The 15462-nt window shown below is 45.2% G+C and overlaps 1 protein-coding gene across 5 annotated transcripts in view; it reads right to left on the bottom strand.

The window, feature by feature from the left end:
* The window catches only part of PLEKHM3 (pleckstrin homology domain containing M3), a 120916-nt gene that overhangs the window by 94339 nt on the left and 11115 nt on the right, over nucleotides 1–15462 (bottom strand). For all 5 annotated transcript variants that reach the window (XR_008823717.1, XM_056350391.1, XM_056350390.1 and 2 more), the window contains one exon: nucleotides 9396–10256. Coding sequence is in view for 4 of the 5 variants with exons in the window: in XM_056350391.1 (XP_056206366.1) it covers nucleotides 9396–9999 (604 nt within the window). In the remaining variant the exon portion in view is untranslated. The remainder of the gene's footprint in view (nucleotides 1–9395; nucleotides 10257–15462) is intronic.

Genomic DNA, 15462 nt, shown 5'->3' with positions numbered 1-15462 from the left:
CTCCCTCAGAGAACAGTATTACTGATGCAGGAGCAAGGTAGCCACCTGGGAACAGCTCCTCATCCACCGCCTGGCACAATTAGGTCAAAACAAAATCAGCATCAATTGACCTTAACAGGCAGTGTTACAAACCACATCAACACAGGAGCTGTTTCACCAGTGGTTTCTGCCCTCAGGCTGACAGCCTTTGAAAGAGCATAGGGCAGACAGCTGGAGGCACAAAGTATTTTCAGCATCTCAGCTTAACCAATTACTACTCATGTTAACAGGCCACGCTCTAACAAGTTTTAGACATGATCACCTCCGAGTGTACCTAGGATGCATTCAGCGCAGATCTAACAGAATAGAAGCTTGATGAAGCTTGGAACAAAGAGCCAAAGAAGAGCCTGTAAAGAAGTCACCGCATCCCCAATCTGTACTGGGCTTCCCAGCTAACATGGCCAGGGTTACTGGCCATGCTGCTCTTCCCCACCACCAGCTAATGGGCCAGGAACTATGAGTGTTTGAGGGACTCAGTTACTGTCCAAGGGGCTTCTGACACCAACTGGTGAGAAAGCAGAACCTGGGCTGTAATGTACATTCTAAGGAGATGCTCCCACCCTTGGCTGAAAGCACTGCTATAGTTGGTTGTGAGTGTCGTGTATGGGCAGGAGGAGGATTCAGGACAGCAAGCGTAAAAATAAAAAGCTTTGTCTAGCTCTTCAGTGAAGACCAACTTTAAGGATTTACAAAGATTAAGCAGACAAGTTTCAGTTAAACTTAATGAACAAACATAAGAATTAATTGTTTGATATATTTAACGTGGATATGCAAACCTTATAGGGTTTAAAAAAACAGGGGGAGGATGCTACCACCCATCCACACTAACAAGAAGGATGCACTCAGGTTTTGCATTGCCAGCTCAGCCTCAGCTTCCCCACATTACCCACATACTCAGAATGGAGCCTGCACTTAACACCACATTCAAAGCACTCTACCTACAAAGATTTCCTGCATATATGACTAAAATCATAACAACAATTTAAAAATTGCTACTGTGGCACTAGGTCTGAAAAGGTGGAAAAGAAATCAATATAACTATGCCTTGCAGACAAATAAGCTACTCAAGAGTATTTCGGCTAAATATGAAAACTGAAAGCCTAATCTAAAACTCAAAATGGCAGAGAAAAACCACTTTCATAGCCCAAATGGATAGATACACACGCATGCACTCACACGCACTAAAAGAGAACCGATTTTGTTCACTGTACATCTCTGGCCCTGACATTCATTAGTATTTCTGCGCTAACTCAAAAGCCATTAATTTCTCTGAAACCCACACTAATCCCTTTGTAGTGCAGATAATGGGCAGCCATTCTAGAGTCATCTTCCCTTTCTATTAATCCAATCAGGGAGGCAGCCCTTCTGCAGCTCCAACTGCAATCTCTCTCGCTTCCATCAAGTACAGATGACAGTTCAAGCTTCTCCATAATAGGACAACTCGTAACCTTCCCCCAGCCACTCCTCCATCTGCACGCAGGTTTGCTTGTCTTTTGTTGAGTTACAGAAAGGCTATCTCTCCCTGCCTTTTCACAGAGGCATCCCCCTCTCCCGCCTTCACCCCACTACTTCCCTTCAAGCTCCCATGAATCAGCTGCACTGGCTCTGGCTCTAACTGGGACAGAACCAGCAGCCAATTTGATTAAAATTCAAATGCTTCGTATTGTTTAGGTCTGGGCAATAGAGGTTGGCAGAAACAGGCTGAATCCATATGCTGCACATACAAACACACCTTACAACCCTCTACTCCTTTATCTCCTCAATGTGCAGAGTGCCAGATAATACCTTTCCACTTAGAAAGCAAATGCTCCATCCACCTTCCAAACAGAAACTGCATCTCTTTTGCTCCCTACAGAGACAGGGAGAGTAAATTGAAGTAGAGTAAAAAAAGGGAAATAATCACAGTAAATGGCCCACACCTGAGCCATCTGGAGTTCTAATTTCAAGGGAAGAGGGGGAAGAAGGCAGAGGGAAACAAAGAGAGATCTAGAAGCTGGGGATAGGGCAGTATCTTCCCCTACATTTCTCCTCTCCTTTGGGAGCTGCCCACTTGTCCCGGCTAGGAACTCCGCACCGAGCACACATCCACTGCTCTCCACACTTGGGGTCAGTTGGTGCGACCAGCACCACAGGAGAGGGAGTTGTCTCAGCACGTCCAGAAGATATATGCTCCTGAACAACCGGCTGTCCCTCTTGGTATGGCAGGAAAACTTCCCCTGTTTTCCACTACTGAAGCATTTCTGATGACAATAATAACAAGTAACCTGGAAAAGGGCTGAAGCAGAGATGCCTTGTTTCTGAGGGGGTTGTCTCTTGAGGTGGCAGTCCCCTCTGGATTCTCTAATGCTTAGTAAAGAGATGAGTGTAAGTTACAGAGTTTTTGTCAATAGTCCTTGTCTCTGATTTCCACAGAACTTAGCAGACACCTTTGCGACCCAAAATGCTCTCAAACTGGGTTGGGCTAGTCACGTCCTTGGTGTGGGTTGCTACATCAGGGACAAACTGTGCCTCAGCCAGTATGACTCAGATCCACAATATCCATTTCCCTCCTAGTTAACAATACGGTCTTTTCTTCCCACCTATTTTCCTATCTGGCTCTGCAGGTATAGCTCTTTCAGGCATGTATATCCGATTCCACTTGGTACTGTAATAACGGCATTGACATTTAGCCACAAATTTCCAGCAGATGGCTGTCCTCAAGCCAAAACTGGCTGCTTCTCCCAATGCTACTTCTTTCCAAGGGACCACTACAGCAACAGGACTTCTAACTAGGCAGGAGTTTGCATTAATTTATATAAAGAAACAGCACCCCTCCCCACCAGAAGGGCATTCACTCTTTTTCATCTTCCTTAGACACAGGGAAAGGAAAACCTGCTTTGATAATGTTGGACTTGCAAACCCTTAATTTTAGATTTATGCATAGCTGTTCATGAAAAAACAGCTCCTCACTGAATGAATTGCCTAAACAGATAAAGAACTGAACAAATTATTTGTTATGATTTTCCCTTCAGATGTGGCATTGTACAAGGAACATACAGGAAACTGCTGAAGTCCATAGCTGCCCAGCCACTCCATCCGACCCTTTTTGCTCCTCTGCAGCAAGTCAAACACTTGCATACTGTTTGCTGAGCAGATGCACCAGCATCCTGTGCCTACTGACACAGTGCCTGTGCCAAGAGGGCAGTGGAGTGGAGAAGGAGGTTGGATCCAAAGTGCAAGACCAAACCAGAACAGGACTCAACTCTGGCAGAGACAAAAGTATAATGAGTTCAAAGAGACGGTTACCTACTACCAGTTAGGAGATGCAAGCAGCACTTGCAAAAGAAGTGAGAATATCAAAGAAAGATGGATTTGCTGATTTTTTTTATATATTTATTCAATTCAGTTTAAAAAGAAGGAAGAAAGGGTATAAAGTGACTGCCAAAGCTAAGAAAACAGGGTCAGTTCACATTAGGAGAGTTAGCTGACATCACTAAGGGAATGATAGCAACTAACCAGAAAATTCAGTTATGAAAGTCATCACAACATCACTGGAAGCAATCAGCACTGCCCCAGGAGATGAAAACTCTGTTCATTAGCTTTATGGAGTGTCGTAACTCCAGAGCAAAAACCTCCATAAAGAATAACCCTTGCAACCAGAACAGCTTCACAACCAAACTCACCAGCACTGTTTACTGTAGTCCTCCTGCACTGTGAATTTATCCACTGTATGTGAGCCCCTCCCATCCCCTCCCACCGCACTCCCCTCTTCATCACTCTGCACCCTCCCAGGCAAGGGAGTGGAGTAGGTCATGTTTCCCTCTACTCGGGGCAGCTGTCCAGCCTAGTCCCCTGCTGCTGCTCTCTGCCAGCCCCCAGGGCCCTTCCAGCTCAGAGGGTGCCCAAGCCCAAAGAGAAATCAGGAGTGAGCCTGCAGGGAATAAGTGCTGCACTCCCTGAATTAGCCAGGGGAGTTAGTGGAAAGTATCATCTGGCAGATGAGTTGAAGTCAGGTGATCCAAATTACATTCCCATTTGATCTTGGGCAAAGCACCTCACCTCTGTCCTTACTCACCCTCCTTACCCTTACTGTGTGGTATATTTAAGCTGTGATCTCCTGGGAGAAGGGGCTCTCTCTTGCTAGATGCACAGACAGTGCCTGGCACTTACAGACTCCTGCAGTGGAGGCCATCTAACTCGTATTCTATTTTAAATAACATTTTTGCCTCCTCAAATCTTGAAAGGCCTCAAATCTCTGCAGTACAGCTACCTTTTTCTTGACTACCTTCTAATGCTGAAAATAAATCGGCCACAGGAAAGGGCATCAGTTCTCCAACTGGCTTGATACCTCTGGGATTATTTCCAAGTGGTTTGAGGCTTCCTGCTCTCCAGAGGGGAAGGTGCAGAAGTGTTATTTCTGCACCATCTGCTTCTCAAATGGCAGCACCATTATCTTCTGCACAACAACCACAGACCTATAATGTTGTGCCATCCCAGTGGCAATTAATGACCTGTTGGTCTGCCCTGGCTATGTAGCTTCTACATACCACAGAAAAAGGACAGCATTACAGGGGTGTTTTGCAAAATCACAAATGGCAACTAGGTTTCAGAAACCTCCCTGGTAGATAGGTCAGGAGCTACGCTTTACCTGGCCGTCACTGGAGAGAAAATGTGAAGGCTGCATGTCACACCTCTGGTATTTCACACCTCTCAGGATCTCTGGCCACCTCCACCTCGGCAGCAGCTCCTCCTTCCAGCTAGCTGCCTTTGCAGCTCCTCCCTGAGCAGGACAACAGCAGCAACAACTGATGGCACTGCTGTCTGCTGCTGTGACCCACCACCACAAACCTGTTCCACACACTGGTATGTACCCCGAAATGCTGCATGAGCCAACATCACAGGCGCAGAGCTAGTAGCAGCCACCACTACTGCTGCTGCTGAAGGTGAGGATACCTGGCAAACAAAGAGAACACCCCAACATAACAGCTGTGCAGTCACTCAAACAAGAGAAAGTAACACTGGAAAACAACTCCTCAGAACTCAAGGATCACTCCTAGTCCCCAGCCTGTGAATCAGTGGCGTGATGCTCATGAACACCAATTTAGATGTCTTACCTCCATAAAAGCACACTAGAAAAGTATGCAGTATGTACAAGAGCTATATGAAGAGAGTCCCAAGCCTCTCTTGAAACATCCCCTGCAAAAACTGACTACAAGGTCATACTTTTAAAGTATCCCAAATGATGGCTAGGCTCCCAGACTGATAAAAGAATTGTGAAGAGAGGGGGGGAAAATAGGTGTTTTTTTAAACCAGTCAGTCAAAAGAAAGAGGTGAAATTCTGGCCTTGATCAGAGACCATAGAATTTGGGCCTGTTGGCCAGTTTTAAGGCAATCACCTTTCTCTGATATCTCTGTTCTGCCATGCCATAGTGTTGCAAACATCTGGTAGGCTCAGCTTCCTGGCAGAACATACTGCCAGAATCAGTGGGGCTGGCTGGGTACCTCCATAGCTGCCTGTGGAGAGAGGCACAAGGTGCCAGCCTTCTGCAGTCAGTTTGTCAGGGTGCAGGTGCTCAGCACAATGACAGCTGTAGGGTTCCCCAAGCTCACAGGCATGGCAGGCAAACAAAACAGCTACCCAGGAAAAGTGCTATAGCATCCCACAATCTTGGGAGCAGCTGTGTTTGAATGAAAACATCCACATGACTATCAAAGATAACTGCTCACATTGTGTTTTAGTGATCTAAGCAAGCTTTCGCTGAATACTACAGATGCAGCATTCTCCCTTTGATTCCCAGGCCACATGTCCAGAAATACAAAAGCCTGCCTTGAATAGGCGTACAACTTCCGTCTTTGCTAGCTCCACTTCCCCCTTGACACCGCTCCCTAGCACAAACAGCGTTCGTTTCTCTTGACCCTACTCCCCGGCACAAACAGCGTTCACTTTTAGTACACTAGCTGTTCCTGCCAGCAGGCCTAAGGAGATACCGCCCCAAAAGGCACAGCTTCTTTTCAGATCCTTTTCTTTCACAGCACATGGGAAGGATCCAGTTTCATTTTATTTGTATTATAAAAAAGCAAGCAACAGGAACAGATAAGCTCATAGTAATAAATATACTATGAATAAAGGTAAGGAAAAAAAACTGTGAAGAGTTAATCTACGCAGCAACTTGGCCAGCCTCGGAGGACGGGGAGACCTCTGCAGGCTCCAGATGGAAGTCCTTCTACAGCAATGAGGCCTGACCAGCAGTGGCTGAAGTTGCTCTCAGTATTTCATATGCGTTCATTTCATCTGTATTAAAGCCCTGGAAAAGGATGTCTCCACAGGCTGCAGCCACTATGACCCCTTCAATCACTGCAGCAGCTTTCAGTCAACCTTAAAACACATTTTTCAGTCTTTTGTGAAAACAATTACCAGTTCCAGATACACATATCTGCAACACCTACTTTCTTGCTTTTCTCTTTTCAGCTCAGCTCACAGTAGCAGCAAACTCTATGGCAGGCTCTCCTGTAAACACAGAGGGAAGAAATACCATGGCTTCCTTCTAAAACCTGTGCAGCTGTTAAACAGAACAGGTTAAGGAAACAAGTTAAAACAGCGTATTTTCAGAGCACAGAACTTCTTCGAATCTTCATTGGATTAACCACATTTAAACAGTTTAAGTGTCTGCTGAGGGGCTGGGGTAAGTACAACTGAGCTCCACTGCTACTACCAAAGCAGTACGCCTTGGGTGCACACTGCGATGGGGTGACTGAACCCTGGATACAACCAAGCTTAAGGAATCCCACAGTTAGATCCACCTGTACACAGAGCACGTTTCTTGTCTTTTCTCTTCCTCTCATGGTTACATGACAGCAGGTTTTCTATCAAACTGTTCTAGACACTGGTTTGAAGTCCTGTTACAGACTTGACTCTGGACACAGCAAGGCCCTTTTAGGGCTTCCAGAAGGTTGGTGCATCTCCCTGTGGTCTGTAGCCTCTAAGCAAAGTGGACTGAAACAGCTTAAATGGGAGCCAGGGCGGAAGGAAGATTATCACTGCAGACAGCCCAGCTTCTGAAAGCACAGAGACTCTCACCCAGGAGGGGACGAAGACTGCAGCATGCGGTCCCTGACTTTGGAAGCAATGATGTCCCAGCACTGCAGTTCCTAATAAAATTTGTTTGCCAGAAGGGGAAGAAAAACCTACATCATCGTTTCCATTTTTCATTTTGCTTCCTTTTATGAACAGCTGCATCACACTGTCTTGCATCTGTGTGTAAAGGAGAGGGGGAACGTAATTTGCTTCACCCCACACTGAAATGCAACACATTAGGGTGCACCCCAATGTGCTCTTGCAGTTGCCTGAGCCCTGGACTGACAGAAGGGAGAACAGTTTGGCCTCAGACTCTGCTGCTCATACCCGCTGGATTGGTGACTTGCTTCTTACAGGCTGGGGATCCAGTGGCCGTCTGAAACAACTCTAACTGAGTAAGTACATGAACAGGTCTTTAAATACAGAATGGCTTGGGTATTTCTTATCATAAACAGTGTACGTTACAGAACCCCCATCTTTTTCTGAGGGCTGCGTGGGGAAATTGGGCAAAAAGTTTTAAGCTTAAAACACTGTCAGGGACACGTACTGACCTTTAATGGCTAGATTTTATTGGTGTTTCTGTGAGCATATGAAGGTGCTACATGTTAAGTTAAACCCATGAGATACCCAGGACACCACTGACAAAAACAGAGAGCTCTGTCTCCAGGCTTCTGGGCGCGTTCCTGTTCTGCATCCCTTTCACAGGAAGGACACAGAACAGAGACTGCACTCTGTGGGAAGCAGTGTATCTCCCTAATAAAAACAACAGCAGGTATACCTGCCTTTGTCAACCAAAAGCACCCTTCTCTGGGATATAGCAACTACGTCACAATATAACACAACCACCCAGAGGTTCGTGTATGCATATATACATATGTGTATATGTAGAGGAGTTATAGAGGACTGTATGAAAAGCTTATTTGTAAGAAATTTGTGATGATTGGTAAATACATGAGGTATGAATTGTTAAAAAGAAAAAAAAAGGGGGGGGAATTGTAGAGGAAGGAAGCTGGGTTAATTAATATTGATAACATACGGCTGTGGGCTGGCTTCAGGGGCAGCGGGTTGGCCCATGTAGGCAAGGTGCAGCTGTGGCTGGTTCTGTGAAGTGGTTGGGCAGCCAAGGAAGAAGCAGAGAGTGTGAGCGTGCCCTGGATGAGGAGAGACTAGGAGAAGGCAGCAGAGGGACTGGCGTGAAGAGTATGTTGGTATGAGATGGTAAAAGACCTTGTTGCAGCTTGATAGTTTGGGAGTGCTGTGACGTATATATATATACACACACATCCACAAACACCAAAATTAGACACCTGCTTTCCATGCTCCAAAATAGCTGACTTATCTGGAAAACCTAACCCCAAAGACCTGTTTTAACCCTAAACAGGCCACCTATTCATAACTGGAGTCATTCCACCATAAGCGCGCACACACACACACACATGCTTTTACCACCTTTTGGTTTTTAAATTCCTTTGTTAAGTCTTGCCTTTATTTAGATTATAACAATCTCTGTGGAACTAACTGCTTTTCTTTTCAGTAAGTGCCCAGTCCACTTTTGGCTTCTGCAAAATAAATCATGGAGATGGAGACACTGGGTCAGTGTTTCCGAAGCCCTGAGCACAACCTCTTCCAGTGTACTGCTTGGGAAAGGAAGAGGAAAAAGTATCACTCGCTGAAACACCGCTTCATATGGCTCACTGGAGACGCCTGCTTCAATCTGATAACAAGACTTCCTGTACCCCATACAAAGCTGGCAGAGATGCCTTAATATTGACAAGCACAAATTGCATGCCTGAGTTTTTGTTAATTGTTTATGGACTGAATAGCCAGCATTTCTTAAAAAAACAGAGCAGAGATCTCAGGCCTCACAGTAAAGCTTTGTATGCCCTTTTTTTGATGGCCACTCTTCAATGTTTATGAAAACTGCCTTTTTTTGGATTTGCCATTTGCCCAATAGTTTGGGAAAATCAGGTAAGGAAATTATAAAAAAACATAATTTTTTTCCTGAGTCAAGCTGAACAAAATAGAAGCAAAAAGTAAAACAAGCTTCATTTTTCAAAGCATGAAAGGAACCGAAGTCAAGACTGGTTTGAAAACTGATCCTTAGGCAGGCAAACAGACAGAGCTACATCTCTGACAACAAAGCCATGCTGATTTCTATCCTCTTAAGAGCCACCTCACAGTTGTTTTTTGGGGGGGTTGTTTCTTGTTTTTTTAGAACATGCAGCTCCTCTTTCAAGATAAATATTAAAAACATATAGGAAAGTCCTCATACCAACAGAAACAATAAAGCACCAGCACAAACCTGTATTTCCTTGAATGTCCTCTCCCTTGGTTAAAGCCAGGTAAGAGAGCAAAGCACAGTTATTGACCTGACCAGGCGCAGGTGGCTGCTGCAAGGAGGTGCCGGTGAAGACCATTCCCCAGTTTACATGGCTGATATCAGAGCGTGACCTGTTGTGCCCTGGTTTGAATGTGGAGGCTTCCTCATTCTGCACCAGGATGTCATTCACTGAGCGGGGCCTGTCTCTCCTCCGCTGGCAGATATTGAAGATGTTAAAAGCTGCGGTCTCCCCTTCCCCTGCCCAAGCAAGGTTGTCAGCAGCTGTTCCCCTCTGCACCACATGCTGGTCTTTGGCAGGGAATACTGTTTGAGCTTTGGTTTCCAAGAGGCCATTTTTGCAGTGATCCCATAAGAGGCTACTTTTGGCTAAGGAGGCGACATTCCTCAGATTCCTGCTCCCTGTTACCTGATCAAATACCTCGTGCCCAACCAGTTCCGGCACCTCCTGTACACCGTAGACCTCAGAGGGCTGCACAATCTTTTCAAGCTTAGTATCAAAACTATTGAAAAAGTCTTCAGTCACTTCCAAGGCAGGGCTAATGTCATCAACTTCAAGAGCCTCCATATCCTGCGCTGCCAGTGGGGCCAAGGCGTCGCAATGCGTTAAGAAGACACCACATGAAATCCAGAGAAGGAGATGCTTGACATCTGTCCTTGGCACACCATCAACTTAGAGATGGTGGGGCAAATACATTCACCAGCCACAATCCTTAGTGGTAGAAAGGAACCAAATCAACCCGTCTTCAGATGGGAGACTTACTATCCACTGATCAATCGGGCTACAGTCTCTCTATGAAATAAGCTCATAGTGACGGAGAATACCTGTAAAACAAAGCAAAACATCATGTCAGGAAGGGCCTTTTCCCAGGTAAATACATTTAATCACACCACTTCTCTCACAGTCCCCTTGATTTTACTTTCTCCATCTGACACCACGCTGGTTGTGTATGAAGAACCCCTTTGGGGCTTCTGTTGTTCACTTTCTGTGAACTCTGTATTATCACTTCTTGAACTGGAACTTAGAGACAGCATGATGGGGCACAAGGTAAAGGGAACAAAAGGGATGCCATTTGTTAACCAAGCTTTAGAAAGCTGCACTGAGGGGCACTGCCAACATCACAAATGCAGTCACCTAGGGAATGCTTGGTACAGGCTCCCTTCAGGCTGTAAGAAAAGGCTGAGAAACGAAGGGTTAGTAAAATAGGCCAATCAGCCTCAGAGAGTTTGCCACCTCCTCTCAGATTGCTTGCACTCCCAGTTTTAGGAGACCAATATGAGTTCTACAGCAGCTACTTGGCCTACTTGTCTGCATAAAGAGAACTGTGGTATTTGCCTAATAAATCAATGCTATTAGGCTGCTGCAAAGCACTGCACACAAGAGTTTCCCTCTAGAGTATCACTGGGAACCTAAATGAAACCACATGGCAACCTAAGCCCCAGAAAGACCATGCATTCTACCAGCAAAACAAAACATGCCATAACCCGCACCATCACAAATCTGCAGATCTTTACTTCCAAGCTGTTGACTGACTGGACATAACATAAGAATAGCAAAGGGCTTTAAAGCTAGAAGTACTGAAGAACTGTATTGACCCACCTGAGCGCACACTTGTGAGGTGGAAGGAAGGGGGGTTTCTGTTCCTTGTAGTGTAATAACAGGGTGTCTCATTGCTGACTTCTGTCTCACCAAGCCTGCAGCCTTCTAACCTCACCCTCTTGAAGTTCTATCCACAGTGCTGCCATGCTTGAGGGAACTGCATGGTAGGCATGTTTCAGTTAGGGAAATCAGAAATGTGGGCAAGTTCTTGGGACACGGAGACTGGACATTTGCGCTAGCAGGAGAACAGCTTCAACAGCTGCTAGGAGAAATCATGTACCTGGAGTCTGTACATGCAGAAAAGCCCAAAGTCAGAGATCTACATCCCAGCTTTCACCCCATCAGCTCAATCCTAGAAGCAGCAAAGCTGCATTAGCTCAGTGCTCTACCTAGATTAATACACTCTTAACAGAACTAATTAGCCTGCGCAGGCCTGATAATTAACAGCTCATTAGCTTGTGAACGCTGCTGAAGTGCTACCAGGACTCATGAAGATTTACACTTAGCAGGAAAAAACATCTATTAAACATCATCAAACACAGATAATACTTCTATTTAAGGGGTTTTTTTTTCAATCCAGGACAGTCTATTTGCCTAACTTCTATTAGCAAAGTTGTTTAATGAGCATTCTTTTCCTATAGCAAGGAGTAAGGAGGCCAGCAGCCCGTCAAGAAGGGGGCACAGAATCCTGTAGCACAAACCAATTCCCTCTGTAATGACATGCTGGCTTCTTCCCATCCCTGCTTCAGTTTTGGACAGCCACGACACAGTTGTGTTTGACATCAGCAGTTCAGACCATGATTTCTGCAAACGCACTCCAAGTAAATAACTTTCAATAACCCTGGAAACTTTGAGCCTTTACACGGAGAACTTCTTCCCCATATCTCACTTCAAGGATTCACTTCAGTAGCCTCATGGTGAACCAGGACTAAGATCACTTTCAACAAGTAAATGTAGAGTAAGACATTGAAGGTAGAGCCAGAACCACAACCAGAGGGCTGAGGAAAACATATCTGCAGTGGTTTCGAATTGGAATGGTATGGGAACAGACCCTCGGCAAAGCTGTGCAACTGTGTCAGTTGACAGCAGTGGGAAATAAAGACATCCTGGGCACATCTGCATTGTCAGCTTAATGCAGCACAGAGTTCACTCTTGAAGCTCATTCCTGTCAGCAACCCCAGAACAACGTTCTGCTCACTGGTACCCTAGAGCTTGGGAGCTCCAGGAACAGGCTAAGCGATATGATGTGGTACAACCCATCCACTTAGTCTACATCCTGCTATGACATGTCTTTAAAGCAAGAATGATATTTTGAAGTTGCAAAACTGCAACAGGCATTCATTTGAACAAAATCAGCACTAACATAATCATACACCAACAGTGAAAGCTACAGGCTGGCCCACTCAAAGATGCTGCCTCACAGGGGTTGGCAAAGAATACAGCCTTGCTCCCACTCAAGGGACTGGAGCAGCAATCGCTCCAGAAGGGCTTGTGACATTCCACTGAAGCGTTTCAGTGGTAGTAGATGCAATGTTGCTCTGTTCTTTACTTTAAATCATTAGGAAAGGTGGAAAGCAAGGGGGAAAAAATTGGCACTTACATTTAACAGGTTCATTTTTAAATGCTGGAAGCTTCATGTGGCCGCATGTTTCTCTGGATTCTGAGAGACAGGAGCTATGCAGTGTCTTGCAGCCAAGTGTGGTGATGCCGAACTACAAACTGACCTCGCATCCAGTAAGATGCTGAATCACAAGGTCATGAGAAGATGACAGGCCCCTGCATCACACAGCTCACAAATTGCAGCACTCATACCTTCCAAACTATTCTGTTTTTCCTGCCCAATAAAGATGTGAAATGTGACCTCAATGGTGGCAGGCTCATCCCTTCCTATACCGCCAAGAACCTCCCCGGATCAAAGAAAGAATTGTGCCAGTAATTCCCACTAGCACTGGGATTCTGTGATCATATATCCTCCATAAACACAATTTGGCATTTTCTGACAGTGGCACTCAACAAAAATTTAATTCAGACTTCTGCACTAATCTGGTGCCAAATGAAAGCAAACTTTGATATGGCAGTAAACAGCTCCATCAGAATCGCCTCCAGGAAGGAAACGAGCGGAAATCACTTGCTTCACATGAAGGGGGAAAAAAAGGCAAACAACAGGATAGGATGAACTCCTTTTAAACTACTATAAAATATATTATCTTATGCATTGTTTCTTGGAAACACCTGAAATTTTCCAAAGACAGTCAGTCTAAGGCAGTGAATAGGAGAGGAAGAGAGAAGCATCAGCCCAAACTATTAAAGACTGCCAAAGCTATACGCAACTGTAAGCAGGGATTTGTTATGGGAAGTACAAACCTAACAACTCATTCAGGCCCCTGGGAACTAGTCTTACTGAAAAAAAGGTGAAGGAACATGGTGTACTGTATTTTGCAAAAACTGCTGGGCACAGGGATTGCAGCAGCTGAGAAACATGCTTTTTCTGTATGTCTGCCTAGTGCAGATACAGCTTTCGTCCATGAACATGCAGCGGTCAGGTAATTAATGTGCACTTACAACATGAGTAAAGTCTTTACTATCGTGAGTTTATAGTGGCCATATTACCCACATGGCTGAGGTAAACAGCAAGGATTGCTGCCTGCACCACATGAATCACAGAAGTTCAGTCATTAGTCAAGATTACTTCCGTTAGAGAAGCCACAGGGACTTAACCTAGGTTTCAGCACAGTCTGACAGCAAAGAAAAATCATGGATGACAAATGCCAAAGCATGTACACTGGAAGAGATCATTTAACTTCCTGATGTTCTTTTCTGGATCCCCACGGGACAAGGAAAATACCCAGGCATTGCATAGCAAAAATTAAAATGCACAGAAAAGGCAAGGGTAGGAAGCAATCTTGCAGGTGATTCACACCACCACTACAGGCACTCACTGCATACCCCCAGATTACACACTATGTTCAGGACTGTTATTCTAGCTCAGGCAGGAGAGAAAGCTAGAGCCAGCATGAGTTTAGGAACCAGTGACTGAAGAGATCCATTTAGCTCACCAATCCATACAGAAAGTATATATAAAAGAAGCACCTTTCAGTCTAGTTTCCTAAGGAAACAGGGTTTGTGCCACCATCCTGCCTATCTGCCATTTATTCTCCTTCTCTCTCTTTCAAGCTGCATGGGTAAGTTCAACTAGATGTGACAAAGCAGTAGTATCCTTAAAGATGCAGTTCTTGAACTGTTGTTCATCAATGCACAGGAAACAGGCCCAAACTCACCTTCCTGCTAAGGGGGAAGCAGGCAAAACTTGATCCCTTATGGAGGTCAGTGTCACCACATGGGTCTCTCCAAATTAGCCACAGCACAAGTGGTTAGTGTGAGATGGATATGAAAACGCTAGAATGCAGAGGAGGAAAGCAGGAAGGTGGAATAGGAGGCATCACACAACTTGATAAGCAATCTTGTTGGTTTTGGTGCTCACAGGACCTCCTCTTCAGTACGCGGGTAACAGAGATGTATAAAACAATGAGTGATAAACAACAGATAAATAGGAAATCCCTCTTTTCTCTTGTATTTGGAGAGAAAATTAGAAAGGAACAACCAATGACGTTCACAGGCAATGTGTTCTGGAGGAAATGCATAAATCAGAGCTCTTGGCCAGCAAAAGATAGCAAAAGGCAGATAATAATGTTAAAAGTCCTCCAAGTCTCACCGATTCCTAACGACTCTTAGGCTCAAATTCCTGGCAAAGATTTGGGTGCTTCTGAGAATTTTATCTCAAGAGCAGAAGAGGAGTTTTACAAGTTACCTGTATGCAAATAGAGGACAAGGGTGCCTCAGCTACTGGAGAGCTTGCCTTATCCCCTTCTCAGCACTCTGGAACCTGCTGTGGGAACCAGCTCTCCTTATCTCATGCTGCATTGCAACTGTGGGCTGAAACTCCAATGCCAACAAAGAAAATAGAAAGGGATGTTCTTTCAATTGGGCAACAAATTGGTAGCAGAAAAAATTCAAGCAGCCTCAGGGACCTTTATTTCTGTTGTGTTGCAGGCCCGGACCACTACAGTGCAGTTTATGGGCTGTGACAAGCCTGGTCTGAACAACAGGTCATAAGAAAAGATCGATGTATACCCTCTTTGAGCACAACCCACTGAGGCTGGAGCAGCTAGTACCTAATGAGTTTTTTCGCCTGTCAGCCTGAGCAACCTCAGCCTATGACCTGAATGTCTTCCAGTGGTACTCTGAAAAATCACAGCCTACGGGTTTTGCTGCTACAAGGATTTCTGACTAGCTTTATCGGTCACGTCAGCCAGGTATTGCCCAGAACCTAAATGGGACACACTTAGGTCAGTGACAGTCCCTGAAAACCAGGCTCTGCTGCGCAGAATCCCAGAAAAAAGCTATGGAACTGAAGACTTAGGCGTTACCTCT

Source organism: Falco biarmicus, chromosome 8 (assembly GCF_023638135.1).
Source record: "Falco biarmicus isolate bFalBia1 chromosome 8, bFalBia1.pri, whole genome shotgun sequence".
Lineage (NCBI taxonomy): Eukaryota > Metazoa > Chordata > Aves > Falconiformes > Falconidae > Falco > Falco biarmicus.
This window is presented reverse-complemented; position numbering and strand designations above follow the sequence as displayed.